Below are 20066 nucleotides of genomic sequence, written 5' to 3'. Positions count from 1 at the left end.
TCTAATCTGCTGCGTATTTGCTGCGTATCGCAGCAATAAATACGCTGCTTATACGGTGTGTGGGTTTATACCCCTAGGGTACAAACACACACAGCAGATACGCAGCAGATACGATACTGTGTTCAGTTATTTAGATCTAATCTGCTGCGTATCGCAGCAGTAAATACGCAGCGTATAAGCCGTGTGTTTGTACCCTTAGGGTGCGTTTACACCTACAGGATCTGCAGCAGATTTGATGCTGTGTTCAGTTAGGCTAGGTTCACACTGCGTTTTCAGCATCCGTTTAACGGATCCGTTTTTTTTAACGTCCAGAAAAAATAGGGTCAGCAACGTTTTTTGGTCCGTTTTGGTCCGCCAAAAAAAACGGATCAGTTTTTTTTTATAATGGAAGTCAATGGAAAAAACGGATGCACACAAATGAATCCGTTTTTTGCAATCCGTTTTTCATGCGTTTTTTGCAAAAAACGGATGCGTTAAACGGATGCTGAAAACGCAGTGTGTACCTAGCCTTATTTAAATCAAATCTGCTGCAGAAAATCTGCTGCAGATCCTGTAGGTGTGAACGCACCATTAAGGTACAAACACACACACACCATATACGCAGCAGATACGCAGCAGATTTGATGGTGCAGATTTGATGCTGTGTTCAGTTATTTAGATTGTATCTGCTGCGTATCGCAGCAGTAAATACGCTGCGTATACGGTGTGTGTGTTTGTACCCTTAGGGTACAAACACACACACCGTATACGCAGCATATTCACTGCTGCGATACGCAGCAGATCAGATCTAAATAACTGAACACAGCATCAAATCTGCTGCATATACGGTGTGTGTGTGTTTGTACCCTAAGGGTACAAACCCACACACCGTATACACAGCAGATACGCAACAAATACGCAGCAAATACGCAGCTGATTTGTTGGTACAGATTTGATACTGTGTTCAGTTATTTAGATCTAATCTGCTGCGTATTTGCTGCGTGTTTGCTGCGTATCGCAGCAGTAAATACGCTGCGTATACGGTGTGTGGGTTTATACCCTTAGGGTATAAACCCACACACCGTATATGCAGCGTATTTACTGCTGCTATACGCAGCAAATACGCAGCAGATTAGATCTAAATAACTGAACACAGTATCAAATCTGCTGCGTATCTGCTGTGTGTGTTTGTACCCTTAGGGTATAAACACACACACCGTATACACAGCGTATTTACTGCTGCGATACGCAGCAAATACGCAGCAAAAACGCAACAAATACGCAGCAGATTAGATCTAAATAACTGAACAGAAGCATCAAATCTACACCATCAAATCTGCTGCGTATTTGCTGCGTATCTGCTGCGTATACAGTGTGTGTGTTTGTACCCTTAAGGGTAGCTTCACACGTGCCGTATCGCTGCGTATTTACCGCTGCGTTTTTATCGCTGTGTGTTTGGTGCGATTTATACATGCGAGTTTTGATTTTCACATAATTTTCATGTGAAAATCAAAACTCACAAGTAAAAATTGCACCAAACACGCGGCGATAAAAATGCAGCGATACTGTACGTGTGAAGCTACCCTAACAGTGATTTAGATTACAGGCACAGTCCCGGAACGTATTATGCACGTAATCCTAGGCACCACTGTAGTTAAATTCTTGCACATAGCAGGCAGTATTATAGTAGGTCTGAGAGTCTGCCGTGCAGCTTCACACTCCATAGCTTTTGTAGATTATGGAGTGTGGGAATACATTTTAATTAATCTCAATGTTCTATAGATATTTGTCAGCATTCTGACATTAATGGACAGTCATTACCCCCAGTCCAGCATGGATCTATTACACTGTAACAGATACATTGGGAAAGTTGGGATACACTTTTTTGCCAGAGGTATTATCCATGACCCCAGTATTGTGTCACCGACATTCATAGCCAGAATGAATTCCTCAAGTCTAAAGTAGTGATGCAGTTGTCACCTGCAGCACCCCTCCCCCACCCCTCTCAGGCAGGTGATATGAGCTAATATGTTCTCAGGTGCTAGACATCTGACCGAGAGCAAGAATCCTGCACTATTAACCCATGTCGTCACAGCAGAGAGCCGACAATGCAAACCATGAATACTCTGGTATACTTATCAACATTCCCGATTGGAGAATGGGCTCACGTTAGCCTGTGCTGCCCCCGCTCACTGCGCGTCACCCCTAAAAAGGTACAATTTATATGATCCATAAGTAAGGGGGTCCAAACCCTGTTATGTAGCACTAGTGCCAGCTTTCTTTATCTTGTTTGGGGGAGCATGTACAGGATATGTTGCAGATTTGAGGCTGTGTTTGGTCATTTACTTAGATCACATCTGCAGCAAATACACATAAGAACACATACAGCGTTCTTATGCTGCATTTACATGAAACGATAATTCGCCCAAACAATTAACTGTTTCTAAATAATTAGTTTTTTATAACGATCAGCATTTAGACGGAACGATATATTATTTGGAAAAATCTTTATTGCAAACGTTTTAAGATCGCTTAAGCCTATCTCACACATAAGGTAAATCGTTGAAAGACTGTTTACACGAATCGGTCAGCTAATTTTTTGCAAACGACCAACGATGATTTGAGAACATGTTGAAAGATAAAAATGAACAATTTCTTGCTCGTCGCTTGATCGTTCGCTGTGTTTACACGAGCAGATTATCACTCAAATGGGATCGCTATTGGGAAAATTCAAACGATAATCTGCTTGTTTTTAGCTTTTAAACTTGCAGTTGAAATTATGCAGCTTTCCCTGACCAGACTGCTTGTCTAATGTTTTGACCCTCTGGTACAAGGCGTGATTCTGCTAAAAGAACTATAGGGTACAAACACACACAACATATACGCAGCAAATACACAGCAGATCTGCAGCAGATTTGATGCTGTGTTCAGTTATTTAGATCTAATCTGCTGCGTATTTGCTGTGTATCGCAGCAGTAAATACGCTGCGTATATGGTGTGTGTGTTTATTCCCATATTAGGAGATTGGTTATATTGCAGTTCTTTAGGGTACAAACCCACACACCGTATACACAGCAGATACGCAACAAATACGCAGCAGATTTGTTGGTACAGATTTGATGCTGTGTTCAGTTATTTAGATCTAATTTGCTGCGTATCGCAGCAGTAAATACACTGCGTATAAGGTGTGTGGGTTTATACCCTTAATGTGATAAAGACCCAAAGGTGACCCCCAGCTATTGGCCCCCTTTCCAGTTCCAGCATTGGTAGAACCACAAGTACCCACATGCCCTATAAACCTGGACTGTGTGTTCTCAGCATCCCTCTGTCGTGCCTGAGTGCCCGCTCCTGGTACACTGTGGGTGGATTAAGGGCAGACAATGCAGATCTTGTTCCAGCTCTGGGACTTGTTTGTGTTGATGTCTGATATGAGCTCAGGTGTCTGCATAGTTTGTTCCTGATTCCTCCACGCCCGCTTCTTGTTTGCATGGAGGAAACATCAGCAGTGAAGTGTTGGCAAACAGCTTAGTGGTGGAAAGTGTCACAAATCCCTGCTCCTTCCTGGACACCTGTCAGTTGCACCTGCACCTGTGACTCCATTGTGTTGTACTGCACTTCCATGCAGGTCCACAAGCGACACAGTTCATACGTGTCCTCATAACTTTCTTGCACTTTAGTAAACTCTTCTGATGTGCACCTGGTCTTCCATGGTCCATTTATTCCTTTTGAATATTGTTAAGGGGATCTGTCAAAATGTTTTGGTTCTGCAACTGTATCCAAACCCCGAACATTCAGTCTTTGATTCCCTGTGGCTGAAGAAGTTGGATGCCACCCTAGGGCTGCCAAGAAAACATAGATACAGCCTATGGCTATGTTCTCACACAGTATGTTGGTCAGTACTTTGCAACCAAAACCAGAAGTGGATTAAAACACAGGATATGTTCACCCACATTGTATTACAAAACAATGGCCATTGTTCTAAAATAACAGCAATTATCTACCATTATATGATGGCCATCCACTCAGTTTCAACAGTGTGTGAACGTAGCCTTTCTGTGGTTTCATTCCACTTCAAAAATACTGAGCAAAAATACTGTGTGGGAACATAGCCATAGGCTGTATCTATGTTTTTCAGGACTCCCTAGGGAACATCCAACTTCTGCAGCACCAGGGAATTAAATGTTGAGTGCTCAGGTTTGGATAAAGTTACAATACCCAAACATTTTGACAGATCCGCTCAAAACTACTTTTTAATACTCCACTTCCCAATCCTGAGATCTGTTGGCCATAGAAAGACAAAAGACAGTGGCTAAGTAGTTTGTTACATTCCATTTTTTTAGTCATAATATTGCTGCGTTTTGCTAAGGCAAGGTCCTATTATTGGTTTACAAAAGTAGAAATTATGGCGGGTCCATCAGTAGCCCCACCATATTCCTCAGCTAACTTCATTGTCCACAAATGTGCCCAATTGTGCTCGGCATAGACTAATGTGTATAAGGCTGAGTTCACACTACGTTTTTGCAATCCATTTTTTTTCATCCGTTTTTGCAAAAAATGAATGGAAAAATGTGTGCATTCGTTTTTATATGTTTTTCCATTGACTTCCATTACAAGAAAAAACGCATCAAAACCGTTTTTTTTAATGTACAAAAAACGTAGTCGACCTCATTTTTGTGTGCGTTAAAAAAACAGATGCACACAAATGCATACATTTTTTGCATCCGTTTTTTTGCAAAAATGGATGGAGAAAAAACTGATTGCAAAAACGTAGTCTGAACCCTGCCAAATAGTAACACAGAAGTATAGTGTACCATAGATGCAGCTTCAAGAAGGTGACACCACATTCCTATCTGACTACAATATGGATTATTTGTGGTTAGCAGATTAGTAGATGAGAAATGAGTAATATATCAATATTACTCTTATTACTATTAATTTAAAAAGCACAGAATTTCAGTAAGTCGCACATCAGTGGGAAAAATGAAGGATTGTTTATGTCTGTATTACGGATGAACAAACTGCCCAACTGCTGTTCTAGAGACTCCAAGTGAAAGTATCATGGTGATCTTGGGCCCCATGGACAGTACTTGGCAATATTCAGAATCCCAAATACAGTGCTCATTGGAAACTGTGGGCCCAACAACCTTAAAAAGGCCATACACCTTCAATAACTATAAGGGTGCCCTCACTTTTTTTTTTTTTTTGGTGGCAATTTTCTGGCCTCCAAAAAAAACAGAATTCGGGCATGGCATTTTTTTCATGTGTTGTGTTTTTTTCTAGCGTTTTTTTGCTTTGTGTGAATAATCTTTTTGTGTGGTTTATGGTTTTTTGTGTGCACAAAGGTCGCTAAACTTAAAGAGTCACTGTCGTATTTTTTATTTTTTTGCAGAAATCAATAGTCCAGGCGATTTTAAGAAACTTTGTAATTGGGTTTATTAGCCAAATCTGCCATTATCTGGATGTAAAAAGCCTTTTCCCAGGTCCCCCCCTCCTTCCTCTTTTTCATCCACTCTGAAAAATCTGAAAATTGTGACTTGTTGCAGGAGTCGTACCCTGTCTGCTCTAGGGAGAGGGGAGGGGGGAGGAGGAAGGAGGGAGTTAGCCGGCAGCAGAAAGCAGATAACAGAGGATTACAGGCACGGAGCTGGGTGACAGCTGTAATCCGAGCTCAGACAGGTCACTGGTGACTGTCACAGGAGATATCCCGTGAGGGATTTGTAGATTAACTCTTTGTTGTCCTGTTTTGGTCTTTTCTTTAGCTCTCTCCATAGGAGAACAATGAAGACAGGGGGGAGAGCTTCAAACTGCTTTTTCATGATAAAAATGCATTTTTCGGATAATAAACCCAATTACAAAGTTTCTTAAAATCGCCTGGACTATTGATTTCTGCAAAAAAAAAATTCACGACAGTGACACTTTAAGGCTCTATTCCACGGAACGATTGTCGGACGATAATCATTCATGTCGGCTGATCGTTGCAGCAAACAACTGTGATAGCAGTGATCTGCTGCTGTCGCTCTGTGGAACAGAAGCAGCGGCAGCAGACCGTAGCTATCCTCTATGGGCTGCCTGGACGATCTAGCGATCACCCGGGCAGCCCCCTGACAGCTCCCCGCGGCCTCCCCTGCACTCACCTGTTTGCTGCTGCTGCCTTATTGATAAGTTATCTCTCCCATCCTCAAAAACAGAAACGTGCAGCATGTGTTGCTGTGTTGCCTATAGGGAGTGGAGGGGTAAGCTGCAGTAAGACTGCTTTGGTGGTGGTTTACCTCTCCAAGAATGAAGGGGTCGAGTAGTGATTTTTCCATCACACCTGACCCCCTATCTACACCGAGTCTCAGCACAGCCCCATACACCCTATACTGACGAGCGAATCGCACCATACCTATGCATGCCCGTCACTGCACGTTATTAAAGTACAGAGAGATATGGGACACCAGCATTCTCCATTTTGTTCCATTGCAGAGTGACTCAAGCGATAAAAAGTTGCGTGGCTCCAAACGCGTGCATGTTCTGTCACACCATTTGGTGGTTACATGGCTGAGGATTGCTGTAAGTCTGGGTATGCAGCATCTCCTTAGTTATTTTTGCATAAGCCATCGCTCATAAATAGCCGAGCACACACTTCCAGATCTGTAAACATTGCGCTGCTTACTTTGGCAAGAAATCTGTTTAAACAACTGGGATGGGTCGAGGCATCTCCGACATCACAGTTATTAGATAGAGCGCCCACGACTGCAGCTGCTGTGGATGCGAGGTATTATCCCAGGCTGTCTCCGACCCTGAAGCCGCTATTCGGCCATTTCTACAATTACAAGCGATGGCCGGGAGCAGATATGTGACTTTATTGGAATATTTAGTGCTGCCTGCAGGGATATGACGGACAATATTTTATATTTACATCTGGAAAGTGAAGTGTACAAAAAGGGTCCAAGATATTGGAATTCATACAGGGATACATGTAATTCCTCTTTATCTCATCAATAATCCAGGAAAGTTGGGTGACCCTGTGGGGGCTATTAGGGTGGTCTTATTGTTTATTGCTAGAATAACAACACTTTTTTGAGTTATTAATTTTGGTGATATACTGGAAATAAGTTCTGTGCGGACAGAGTACGGATGGCCATAGGATGGTCAGTGTTTTCAGCCAAAACCAGGAGTGGATCTAAAACATAGGAAAGGGGCAAAGCTTTCCATTATAGTCTTTATGTGTGTTGGCTTCATTCCTGGTTTTTGGCTTGAAACACTGGCCCAGATATTATTGAAATACTGGCCTAGATTCATCAATCTGTCTGAGACAAAAACTGTATGAAATGCACATAGCAACCAATCACAGCTCAGCTTTCATGTTACCAGAGCAATATAAAAAAATGAAAGCTGGGCTGTGATTGGTGTAATCAGTTTTTGTCTCGGACAAACTGACTGTGTGTGAACACAGGCGTAGGCTACAATACACAGCACAACTCTTAGGTATATACGTAGATTTCGGACCCTGATTTTGCCGTGGTTTAGGACTTGAAATATTTTTCTCTTAGCGGGTCTAATCCATATCTGGAATACCCAGCATGTTTGTGGAGAATGTGTCACATGTTTTTGTATTTTCTATGACACAAATTAGTTTGCAGTGTGAACTATGGCACGTATTCCCAATAAGAACAATATCATGCATATTACATGTGATTTTCATGCACATTCTGACACGGAACACGCTTCGGTATATGCACGAAAAATATGCTGTGTTAGTATACCCTAAGGCTGGGTTCTCACCTTCATGTTTTTGTTGTGTTTAAAACCTGAATAGTCTGTGTGTGCCTTACAAAGTGATTGGCATTGCCAGGCCTAGGCTGCTCTTACACACTGCGCTATGCAGCTGGAACCTGAGATTGCCATTTTCCACGGGATGCAAAAATTTTAAACAGAGCCTATGCTGCTGTAGAGAAACAGCTATGTCATAGTAATTGCCATAACAGTAACCTAACAAAGCCGAGTTGCATGGTGTAGTGGCAGAACAGCCGGAGGTGGCAGTCGCCATACCTCAGACTCCAATACATAACGCGGTCACTAATCATGGCCGTGTTCCCATGAGCTGCAGCCGACAAGGAAGAGAATTAGTATCAGAGCAGTTACCTATTTATAATGACTAGGACCACTACCGGACATCCACATACATAATAAATCTTATAATGAATGTTATTATCGCCGCGTGACCTAATAGTAGTAACTACAGGTAAAGGGCAGGATCAGGTGCAGTGTACATTTACAGTACATATATATTGTGTTTCCATATGTAGCAGGGAGAACTGTCTGTACATCTGCAATTATAAGGAGCGGCTCATCCTAAATGAATTCCTAGAACATTAGGTGTTATAACACAAGCGATTATTACTGCTTAATCTTGTCTGACTCGTCTATACGTGGTGGTTCACAGAAGCCCCGCCCACATTAACGTCATCATTCCTCAGTCTGAATCAGCTGGAGTGAAGCATGCTGGGATATGATTATTCTTATAATAGGATGCATTTATTTCTGCTGCTCCAATAATAGTTCACTCAGAATGAGGGCGGGAATTGACATGATGCCGTTCGTATGGTCACGTGATCAGAGGTATGATTCTAGTGTGTCTAGGTGAGCCATTTTGCTGACTGAAGTAAAGTCACTGTACAATAGGGCTTCTTAACCTGAATAAGAAGATATAACTCTTTTATTCAGTCTTCCGCTCCAGCGCTGAGATATAAGCTTTAGAAGCTTTGTGAAAATTAGGAGCTAAAGCCCACAGGGCGTTACCTGGGCTGCAGAGGCCCAGCAACAATTCAACCCCTTCTGTCCTACCGCCCCCTACTCCTGCATGTAAATGCTCACTCCAATATGCTCATCCTAAAATGCATAAATCTTCTAAAGCCTTTATTTCAGCGCTGGAGCCTTGGGTTGAAATAAGGGTTGTCTTCTAAATTAGGCTAAGGAATTATATTATACAATGTTTGTATAAAAGCTGACAATGGGTTCTTTTTAAGGTCTATGGGAGGGAAAGCTACAAAGAGGTGAAAAACAATTTGATAATTACAACATGCTTTGTGTTGGAAAGTATTATAGGTTTATCAATTTATAGTTCCCTATTGGCTCCTTGCTAAAATCTGGATACATTGATTTGGCAGAAAAACCATGCCACGTGTCAACCATGGCATTTTCTTTCTGGAAAAAATGCCAAGTGTGAATCACCCCTAGTCTATGTTCACACATACTTCATTTGCTGTGGATTTCACACTGTGGATTTTATGCTACAGATTTATTTAAATTAAATAAATAGCTGCAGCAAATAAAAAATCTGCAGCACATTAAAGTGTTACTGTCGTTATAACTTTTAAAATTTAAATCAACAGTACATGTGGTGGTTTGCAATTTACATTCATACATTTTTTTTTTTTCAGATTTTCAGACTGAGGTTGAAAAAAACACGTTTTAGGTGGGTTCACACGTAACGGATCCGCAGCGGATTTCACGCTGCAAGTTTGCAGCGAAATCCGCTGTGGGTCCTTTTCTGTCACTTTTAATGAGATTACATACTCACAGCGGGATTGTCATCCTGCTGCGAGTAAGTAAAAGGCAGCCCCCTACAAACAGTACTGGTCCATACTTCGGGGGCTCCTGTGGTCTCGACGTCCTGCTCAGCCAATCAGCGGCTGCGGCGGGTCAGCGCACTGATTGGCTGAGAAGGACGTCCAGATGGCCGCTCCAAGTCCTGAATGGTAATGCGATCTATGTATGCATTTATATACTGTCTATCTAGTCAGAGTGGCCTTATGTGAGTTTGGTCTAGTGACCTTTATGGCTGTCGCCCAACTATCCCGGAAATCACAAAACAATTTTTTTTAACCTAGATAGATTTATACGTTGTGCCAGTCTGGCAGGCATTTTGCAGCCATCAATTTACTATGAGTCTGTGACATTCCAGAGACGTGAGGTACGTACCTCGCACCATTTGCAGTGTTCTATTTGACTTGGTTAAAAAAAAAAAAGTCAGCTGCCGCCTCCCCCAGTAATGTGAAAATGTGTCTAAAAAGCCATATAAACGTGTAAGTGCTGGTACTGTATTCAGGCCTCAGGAGAATCTGTGTGTGATCCGGGAAGCCGAGAAGTGATGATTACTTTCTATCACACTCTCACATTTGTGTCTTTAAGGGAGTGATCTCCAACGTGTGTCTCTCCAGCTATTACAAAAATAAAGCTCCCAGCATGCCCCTCTGCCAGGGTATACTAGAAGTTGCAGTTTTGCAGCAGTTGGAGATCACTGCGCTGCAGATTTCACACACTTGTTTGCATCCCTGCAACACCTCCACCGATCAGGGGTTATAGGGGTTGTAGTCTTCATTGTGTTAACAGTGCTGTACATGGTAATAATCTGAAATAGATTACAGACCAATGACCCCTCCGCTCTGATCCTATTGCGTTGACATTGACCTTTGGCCCACACAGGTGTGCTGTTCTTTTTCAGCAGTTGCATGCATTTGCAGCGCACATTGGCCATTTTTCACTTGTGGGTTTTTCCAGTTCACGTGCAGGGCATACAGGGCTCTCGGTCCACAACTCTGAGAAAGGTTCCCTGCCCCCAGGTAATTTGTTTTAGATAAATGCAGCTCCGTATACCATTGTGAATAAGTCTTTGTACATTTCTATGTAGTGTCAGGCATTTATACACTGAAGTCATCTTCCCTTGCGGCTCTGTCTGTTACCCTGAGCTCGGGCGTAGCAGTGTATCTGAGACTGAGACTCTATTGTCCTGGTGTAACCGATACACATGATATATCCTGCTCTGGAGGCTAAACCAGAAGTGTAAATCCTGTCACTGTATATGGGGTCAGGCTCTTGTGGGGTCAGGCTCTTGTGGGGTCATACACCGGGGACTCGCTCATCACTGTAGAGTATATCTTTGTGGCATCCATCATACATAAACTTGCCGTTTGTGCCAGGAGCATTGGAGCTGCCATTCAGTGCCCTCAATAAATAGGCAATATAAAAAAACAAATATTATTTATATTTGTTTCCCTTGAAGAACTGGTGGTTGTCACCGCCTTTCCAGTGGCGGAGTTGCCCAACCAGATGAAAGCTGAAAATCTGATTGGTTGCTTTGGGTAACTGCTTCACTGTTTACAAGTTTTATTGTGAACTGTCTTTTATCTCGCCCATTGTTTTTCTTTCTCATCTAATTTGCACCCCATCTTAGTTCCAGGCGCTAAATCCTGAACCCCCATAGGTATCACTTTCTTAAAGATTGACTTGTCAGGAAGTGTGATTTTAGAAGGTTTGCCTGCAGGCTTTCCATGGACATCCATCTCTGCCTGCCTTCACAGACATGTCATCTGTAAGATTAGAGGCATGTGCCCGGCCGTGAACACGCATCTCATTAACCTGCCAGCCATTTTCCATGTTTGCTGTTTTTATAGAGCATATATTTTTTTCTACCTTCTTTCTTTCCTTAAAGTTTGCCATTACACAAACCCGAGCTACAGGATCCAGAGGCCTGGGGCATGATACAGCCTAGTGAGTTTATGAAGACAGTCAAGTTTATTAACCTTATCAACAAAAACGGCTGCATTTTTTATTTATTTGCTTATATAGTGGCAACTAGAGATGAGCGAACCTGGAGCATGCTCGTTTCCATCCGAACCCGAACTTTCGGCATTTGATTTGCGATGGCTGCTGAACTTGGATAAAGCCCTATGGCTATGTGGAAATCATGGATATAGTCATTGGCTGTATCCATGTTTTCCAGACAACCTCAGAGCTTTATCCAAGTTCAGCAGCCCCAGCTAACCAAATACCGAACGTTCGGGTTCGGATGGACTCAAACCCTAACCCGGTTCGTTCATCTCTAGTGGCAACATATTCTATGTCGCTTTACAGACATTGTGCCCGTTCACATCATTCTCTGTTCTACCTGAGGTTTGCCGTATACTTTCAGGCACAGACTCAGTAAGTCCAATATCATAGGAATCCAGTTAACCCATCAGTCCCCAGAGGAAACCCATGCCAACACAGAGAGTGCATATAACTCCATACAGAATTGAATTGGGTTTAAACTTAGGACCCTGACACCATAGATTCGCCATTCTTTAGTCTGGTGATGATCTCTGTTTGCTAGTGGCAACAAGGTCTCTTCTTCTCCAAGGCAAATGTGTTTAATGTGGGCCTAGGCCTCTGCTTCTCACCAGTATCACAAAGCTGCATATCATGTGACGGAGCATATGATCAATATCTCACACAATGGTCTTGAGTTAAAGAACATAATACGGTGGTACCTTGGTTCTCAAACTGCTTGGAACTCAAACTGTATTTTGAAGGAAAGTTTGCTTCGGTTCTCAAACTCTTGCTTAGTTCTTAAACACTTTTCGGGCCCCCAGTCTTGAAGTACTTAGTATCTGAACGTTTTTGTGAGCGTGGATGGTGGGTTGTACCTTGTAAATTTAGCACTGATGAGGCTTTACATACAGTACAGTGCTGTATAATACTGCTGGAGAGTATATACAGTACAGAAGTAGTACAGGCAATGCACCACCATCTCCCATCTGTTACAGTGCTGGGATGGGATGGGGGGGGGGGGACTCTATACAGTAAAGGATGAGTGAGGAGTTAGTGACTACTGTACTATAATTGCTGGTTCTGTTGAATGTAGAAACATTCTAATTCTAATGTGTCTAATGTACTGTACAATATAGTGCTGCTCTGTAATGTCCTGTACAATATATAGTGCTGCTCTGTAATGTCCTGTACAGTGTATAGTGCTGCTCTGTAATGTCCTGTACAGTATAGTACTGCTCTGTAATGTCCTGTACAGTATAGTGCTGCTCTGTAATGTCCTGTACAGTATAGTGCTGCTCTGTAATGTCCTGTACAGTATATAGTGCTGCTCTGTAATGTCCTGTACAGTATATAGTGCTGCTCTGTAATGTACTGTACAGTATAGTGCTGCTCTGTAATGTCCTGTACAGTATAGTACTGCTCTGTAATGTCCTGTACAGTATATAGTGCTGCTCTGTAATGTCCTGTACAGTATAGTGCTGCTCTGTAATGTCCTGTACAGTATAGTGCTGCTCTGTAATGTCCTGTACAGTATATAGTGCTGCTCTGTAATGTCCTGTACAGTATAGTGCTGCAGTATAATGTACTTTATAGATTAAACTGGGCACTTTTCAATGTAATATATGGGTACTGTAGGTGATTATTGGTGGGTGCTGGAACCAATTAAACACAATTACATTATTCCCTATAGGAAGACACTGCTCGGTTCTCAAACTGCCTTCCCGAACCAATCGAGTTTGAAAACCGAGGTACCACTAAACACAGAAAATGGGAAAATGGTCTGGAAGCATTTGGCACCATACGACTGTGTAATGTCGTCGCCATGTTACTGTGGCCTCAGCACATATTCACACTAGTTATTGGTGGCCTATGCCGTCAATAGCCTCTTCTCTGGAAAACCACTTTAATAGATTTGGCACCTTCCTCAGTCCTTGTGTCCTGTGGATAGCTCATAAGTAAATATTGGCCAGAAAAACCATTTTAAATTCACCAAGTTGTTACTTGATGTGGCTGCCATTATGGGTAATAAATCTAATATCCTAACATATCTAACCCGTCAGTGGCAGCATCTGCAGTGATTTATGGCAGCTGGTATGAGGTTGTTGGTGATGGCATGTGTGCATAATGGTGCGTTTACACAGGCAGATTTATCTGACAGATTTTTGAAGCCAAAGCCAGGAACAGACCATAAACAGGGAACGGGTCATAAAAGACTGAGATTTCTCCTCTTTTCAAATCCATTCCTGGTTTTGGCTTCCAAAATCTGTCAGATAAATCTGCCTGTGTAAACTCACCATGAGGCTATGTTCACACTGCGTACGAATCCGTTCGCAGGTCTTACGCTGCCGTACATGTGCCACACACCTTTTGGATCGAAAAATTAAGTTCAACCGCATGTAAATCCACGGCCGTGAGTTTCAACATTTCCGTCCTCAAACAATGGTCTTGTTCATTTTTCACGGCGCTGTATACGATCCGGCCGTAAGCTCATACGTAGTGTGCATTGTGCGGCCGTATATCGTATACTTTCAAGCGAACGCATCAACCTCAAAACTACGTGCGTATATTCGCAGTTCGCACTACGGACGGATTCATACGCAGTGTGAGCATAGCCTAAGACTAGTGGGATCTTACTCAAGTGTTGACTCTCTGGAGTAAACATATGCTGCCTGTATGTCACGTCCTATGTGAGAGCTGCACCCAACCTGCCAGGCCGCCTGCCTAGCTGTATTTAAGGTTACAGTAGCACACTGCCAATTTTACTCCCATCAACCTGTACATGGTGGGAATATTCCTATGGTTTTTGTCACCCTTTTGTGCACTTGAAATGGAAATATGGTCAGGTGTTCTGTGTGTGTGTGTGTATGGAAGTATGGTCAGGGGTTGTGTGTGTGTGTGTGTGTGTGTGTATGGAAGTATGGTCAGGGGTTCTGTGTGTGTGTGTGTGTGTATATGGAAGTATGGTCAGGGGTGCTATGTGTGTGTATATGGAAGTATGGTCAGGGGTGCTGTGTGTGTATAGAAGTATGGTCAGGGGTGCTGTGTGTGTGTGTGTATGGAAGTATGGTCAGGGGTGCTGTGTGTGTATAGAAGTATGGTCAGGGGTGTTGTGTGTGTGTGTGTGTGTGTGTGTATAGAAGTATGGGCAGGGGTGCTGTGTGTGTGTGTGTGTGTGTGTGTATATGGAAGTATGGGCAGGGGTGCTGTGTGTGTGTATATGGAAGTATGGTCAGGGGTTCTGTGTGTGTGTGTGTATAGAAGTATGGGCAGGGGTGCTGTGTGTGTGTGTGTGTGTGTGTGTGTGTGTGTGTGTGTATATGGAAGTATGGTCAGGGGTGCTGTGTGTGTGTATATGGAAGTATGGTCAGGGGTTCTGTGTGTGTGTGTGTGTGTGTGTGTGTATATGGAAGTATGGTCAGGGGTGCTGTGTGTGTATAGAAGTATGGTCAGGGGTGCTGTGTGTGTGTATGGAAATATGGTCAGGGGTGCTGTGTGTGTGTATGGAAATATGGTCAGGGGTGCTGTGTGTGTGTGTGTATGGAAGTATGGTCAGGGGTGCTGTGTGTGTGTGTGTATACAAGTATGGTATGGGGTGCTGTGTGTGTGTGTATAGAAGTTTGTCAGGGGTTCTGTGTGTGTATATGGAAATATGGTAAGGAGTGCTGTGTGTGTATTGAAGTATGGTTATGGGTGCAGTGTGTGTGTATATATATGGAAGTATGGTTAGGGGTGCTGTGTGTATATATGGAAGTATTGTCTGGGGTGCTTTGTGTGTATGTGGAAGTATGGTTATGGGTGCAGTGTGTGTGTGTATATGGAAGTATGGTTATGGGTGCAGTGTGTGTATATGGAAGTATGGTTAGGGGTGCTGTGTGTTTGTGTGTGTGTGTGTGTGTGTGTGTGTGTATGTATATATATATATATATATATATATATATATATATATATATATATATATATGGAAATATGGTCAGGGGTGCTTTGTGTGTGTATATGGAAATACGAACATGCAAAACAAGAGTCCGTGGAGCCTCGGTTGCGAGTCTCAAAACACGGGATAGCCAGATATCTTTAGCCTGTTGCCACAGGGTGCCTCCGTGATGGGGAGAGCACCACACCACCTTGATAGATAGCCCCTTAAGCCCCACTCGGAAACAACAGGGTGGCCCCTTCAGTGATTACTGTGTTTTGTTGGTCGATTTGCTATTGCCCCAACCAGCCAGAATCCTGCTCCACACTGACTGGGGGCAAATACCCCGAAACGGCTGTCTGTGGATGGAAGCCTGCCTTGGCAAGCCCTTGTCATGATCGCAATCCTCGCGCCTTGAGTTGGACGTTGACAAAAAGGGGCCACCCTGTTGTTTCCTTATTTATGTTCCAATAGTAGCAACTGACTTAAGGGGCTGTCAGGGTGGTGTGGTGCTCTCCCTATCATGGAGGCACCCCGTGGCAACAGGCTAGGGATATCTGGCTATCCCGTGTTTTGAGACTTGCAACCGAGACTCCACAGACTCTTGTTTTGCATATTTAATATTTTGGGGTCATCAGTGGAGACTGTTGATTGAGTACTTCATTGGAGTTTTTTCACTGATCTCCTTGAGTTCAGTGATTACTGTGTTTTGTTGGTTTATATGGAAATACGGTCAGGAGTGCTGTGTGTGTGTGTATGGTTATGGGTGCAGTGTGTGTATATTAGGGGAGTCAGGCAGGAGAGCTGTGTATATTTGCAGAGCTGCTATGTATATTTGGGGGATCAGGTAGGGGACGCTGTGTATTTGGGGGGTCAGGCTGAAATGCTGTGTAGATTTTTGAGGGATCAGATAGGGTGCTGTGTATGTTTGGGGGATCAGACGGGTGCTGTGTATATTTGGGGGATCAGACGGGTGCTGTGTATATTTGTGAGATCAGGGTCGCTGTGTATATTTGGGGGATCAGGGTGGCTGTGTATATTTGGGGGATCAGACGGGTGCTGTGTATATTTGTGAGATCAGGGTGGCTGTGTATATTTGCGGGATCAGACAGGTGCTGTGTATATTTGGGGGATCAGACGGGTGCTGTGTATATTTGGGGAATCAGACGAGTGCTGTGTATATTTGTGAGATCAGGGTCGCTGTGTATATTTGGGGGATCAGACGGGTGCTGTGTATATTTGTGAGATCAGGGTGGCTGTGTATATTTGCGGGATCATACAGGTGCTGTGTATATTTGGGGGATCAGACAGGTGCTGTGTATATTTGGGGGATCAGACGGGTGCTGTGTATATTTGTGAGATCAGGTCGCTGTGTATATTTGGGGATCAGACGGGTGCTGGTTATATTTGGGGGACCAGGTAGGGGTGCTGTATATATTTGGGGGATCAGACAGGGGTGCTGTATATATTTGGGGGATCAGACATGGGTGCTGTGTATGTTTGTGGGACCAGACAGGGCTGCTGTTTATATCTGGGGTGAGGGAGCTGTGTATTTGTGGAGCGCTGTCTTATCACAGCCTGATTGTATTGTATTATGAGCCTGTGTCTGTAAATTACAGCAGATCAGGTAAACAGCACGTGTGGATTGTGCGCTCACTTTCGGGGTAGGTGTCCTGATTCCAGGATGTTTACACGTAGGATCTGCTGTTTGCCTGGGGCACTCATGATGTATACTTGTGGAGGGGGTAGTCACTTCCTCCTCTTGTATCAGCTGTGACTGCAGTCCCTCCCCACCACTCTTTTCATGCCATAAAGATGAGCTGTGTGCTCTCTCACCATGATGTCATGAGAGAACTAGTTTCTTTTAACCCTGTTTCTTCAGGACAGACTTTATTAACCCTCAACCACCCAGTCAGCCCTTCCAATCCACAAGTAAATACTGCACCAGGAATTAGATTAGTGGCGTGGAGGTTAATCTTATTGGTGTTTCTTTGCAAATTCCCTATGCCTAAATACATGGAAGTCTCCTGCTGTTATATACGTTGCTATAGACAGTCTGAAGGTAAAAACTACATGGAGCCTGCAGCTGAACTACAAGTGTCAGCATACCCCCAGCTGAAAAATATGTAATATATCAAGGTGTATTAAAACGGTGAAAGCCACTATGCTTGGACCTACCACTGATCGCCAACCAATACGATTAATAATGTTGACCGAACAAATCATTTCCAGCATACAGGCATCTTCTTTGTAGACATCGCTTTCTGGTCATTATAGAATATTCCCTCACTTTGCAGTTCTCTATAAAGTTTGTTTCATATAAAATCTATTGTTCCCTGTTATCAGCCATTCCAAGTCCAGATTCCAGAACAATCCTTTCACCCTCCATAATCACTGTGGTATATCACATATCTCCAGTGCTGAGAACCTCTAGAAACATTTCCATCTATATGCGTGACTGATATCAGCAGCTCCTCTTCTAGCACCATTAGGGTATGTTCACACGTGATCTCTCTGTGACTGATCATCAGTTACGTTCATCTAAATAGAATTTTTTTTCTACAGCACATAGATGGATTCGTGCAAGCCCTATTCATGTAACCTTTGTACAACAAACCTTCTGCGTGTGAATATAACCCTATTAGGTGAATGGCCCCACCTCAGCTGGTCATCTCCAGCTGCCAGAGAGACTGGGGTCTGTGGCCGTCATTCATCACTCATGAAACAATATATTGTGAAGCGGGCGCTGCTTCCCATGTGGCACCACCACAACAGCTGAGGGTTGTAGTAACTCCCTAAATGTCCAGTCATCCCTCAATGACCGAAACCTGCTGGCAAAGGGCAGCATTCACACTTCACCAAGCCAGGCTGGAAAGAATCCCAGAGACAGATTTTTATTTTTTGTCCACAGTGATGGCCAGTTATACAATAGGGGGAAAAAGCTTTATACGAGACGGAGAGCAGGTTGGCAGACACACAAGAATGCGGTGGGCTATGCCCACATCCCCCAAGGGAAAAAAAAGTCTTTATTTGAGAAAATGGGGTCAGAACGCTCTGAACTCCGACCCATTTCTGGCATAACTGTTAGTCCATCTGCACTTTATATAATAACCCCCATCTGTAACTTATGGTAACACTACAGCTCCCAACATTGTTTCCCATGGGCTGGAGAGCCGCAGTCTTTAGTTGTGCCTGGATTATGGATTGCATTGGGATTTGGAATACAAGACGTATTGTTCCTATACATTATATAACCCTATACCAAGAAGACTTTGTTTCCATACTTTGCGTAACCGGATTATACCCCAGAATTAATCCACTATCACACCGGAACATACATAGACTGGATTAACCAAGGGAGAATACTGAAGGCTGGGGTCACACATTATACTGTGGGGTGCTTCCAAGTATGTCAGACAGGCGCCAGCGGTTCCCAGCTCCATATGAGTAACACTTATGCTGCGTTTACACGATAATGATCGAATTCGAACGATAATCGTACGTGTAAACGCTGCGAACGATCAAACGACGAACGAAAAATCGTTCATTTTGATCTTACAACATGTTCTAAAATCGTCGTTTGCAAAAAATTTGCATATCGTTCTGTGTAAACAGTCGTTCACCGCTTTTTTTTCCTATGTGCGAGATAGCCTTAAGTGATCGCAAAACGAATTTTCCGTACGATATATCGTACCGTCTAAATGCTGATCGTTATGAAAAAAAAAGTTACTCCGACATCGTTAATAGTACGATCGGGCGAATTATCGTTCCGTGTAAACGCAGTATTAACCACTGTCGTCTGCAGCATTGTCTACATTTCATATACTGTACTATTCAATTACTCTGCTTGCTGTCAGTAAATAGGATCATTATTGCGCCAGGAACATTGACAGTCTGCAAAACCCTCCTATTCTCTTCCTTTCACAGCTGAAGGTTTGTTACAATTATATCTGGACTAAACAATCCTCTGTGAGTCTGGACTCCAGACTGATCAATTTTACCAGCAATGATACATTGTAACAGAGCACCAGAGGAGGCATGAAATTCTACTGTGAGAAGTATGTGGGTTCAATCATACATTGCGGTCATATGAAAAACCCAATAAAAAAAGCGTTACTTTCTGAATGTGTGAATAAGCCCTTAGGTCTGTGTGTGTTTTTCGTTATACAAGGGTCAGACAACAGTTCAGTATTTCCTTCATCCGCTCAGGATCACTTCACAGTAGTTGATTGTACTGAAAGAAATAATTCTAATGCCGTGTCTATTGGCCGTACAATTTGCTCTGTTCTGTGAGATCTGACTCATGTGACAGTGAAACTCGCTGTGGTCTCTCTGGGAAGTAAAGGGTTAGCTCACCTCTTGCCCGGGGGCATTCCCGCCTCATGGGGAGGGGCCAGGAGCTCATCCTGTGATTGACACTTTCAGGTGGTTAGATACCTCTCTGAGGCGCACAGGCAGCTGAGTGCTCCGGTATGCTGGAGCCGGCGGAGACAAGATATGCACTGGGACAAAATACTGAGACTACACAAACAGGAGGTGAGGAGCCGGCAGTGGGGACACTGTGCTATGGGAACGGGGGTCAGGGGTACAGGCAGTGTATAGT

The 20066-nt window shown here is 43.4% G+C and overlaps 1 protein-coding gene across 7 annotated transcripts in view; it reads left to right on the top strand.

The window, feature by feature from the left end:
• Positions 1-20066, top strand: part of TMCC1 (transmembrane and coiled-coil domain family 1) — a 94369-nt gene that overhangs the window by 65557 nt on the left and 8746 nt on the right. The window contains exon 1 of one of the 7 annotated variants that reach the window (XM_069966678.1): positions 19889-19999. The exons of the other annotated variants lie outside the window; for them this stretch is intronic. Coding sequence (XP_069822779.1) covers positions 19961-19999 — 39 coding nt within the window. The 5' untranslated portion in view covers positions 19889-19960. Of the gene's footprint in view, positions 1-19888; positions 20000-20066 lie in introns of those variants that run through there. 7 annotated transcript variants of the gene reach the window in all.

This window comes from Dendropsophus ebraccatus, chromosome 4, assembly GCF_027789765.1.
Source record: "Dendropsophus ebraccatus isolate aDenEbr1 chromosome 4, aDenEbr1.pat, whole genome shotgun sequence".
Lineage (NCBI taxonomy): Eukaryota > Metazoa > Chordata > Amphibia > Anura > Hylidae > Dendropsophus > Dendropsophus ebraccatus.
Note: the sequence above shows the minus strand (reverse complement) of the source record. Positions and strands in the feature narration are given on the sequence as shown.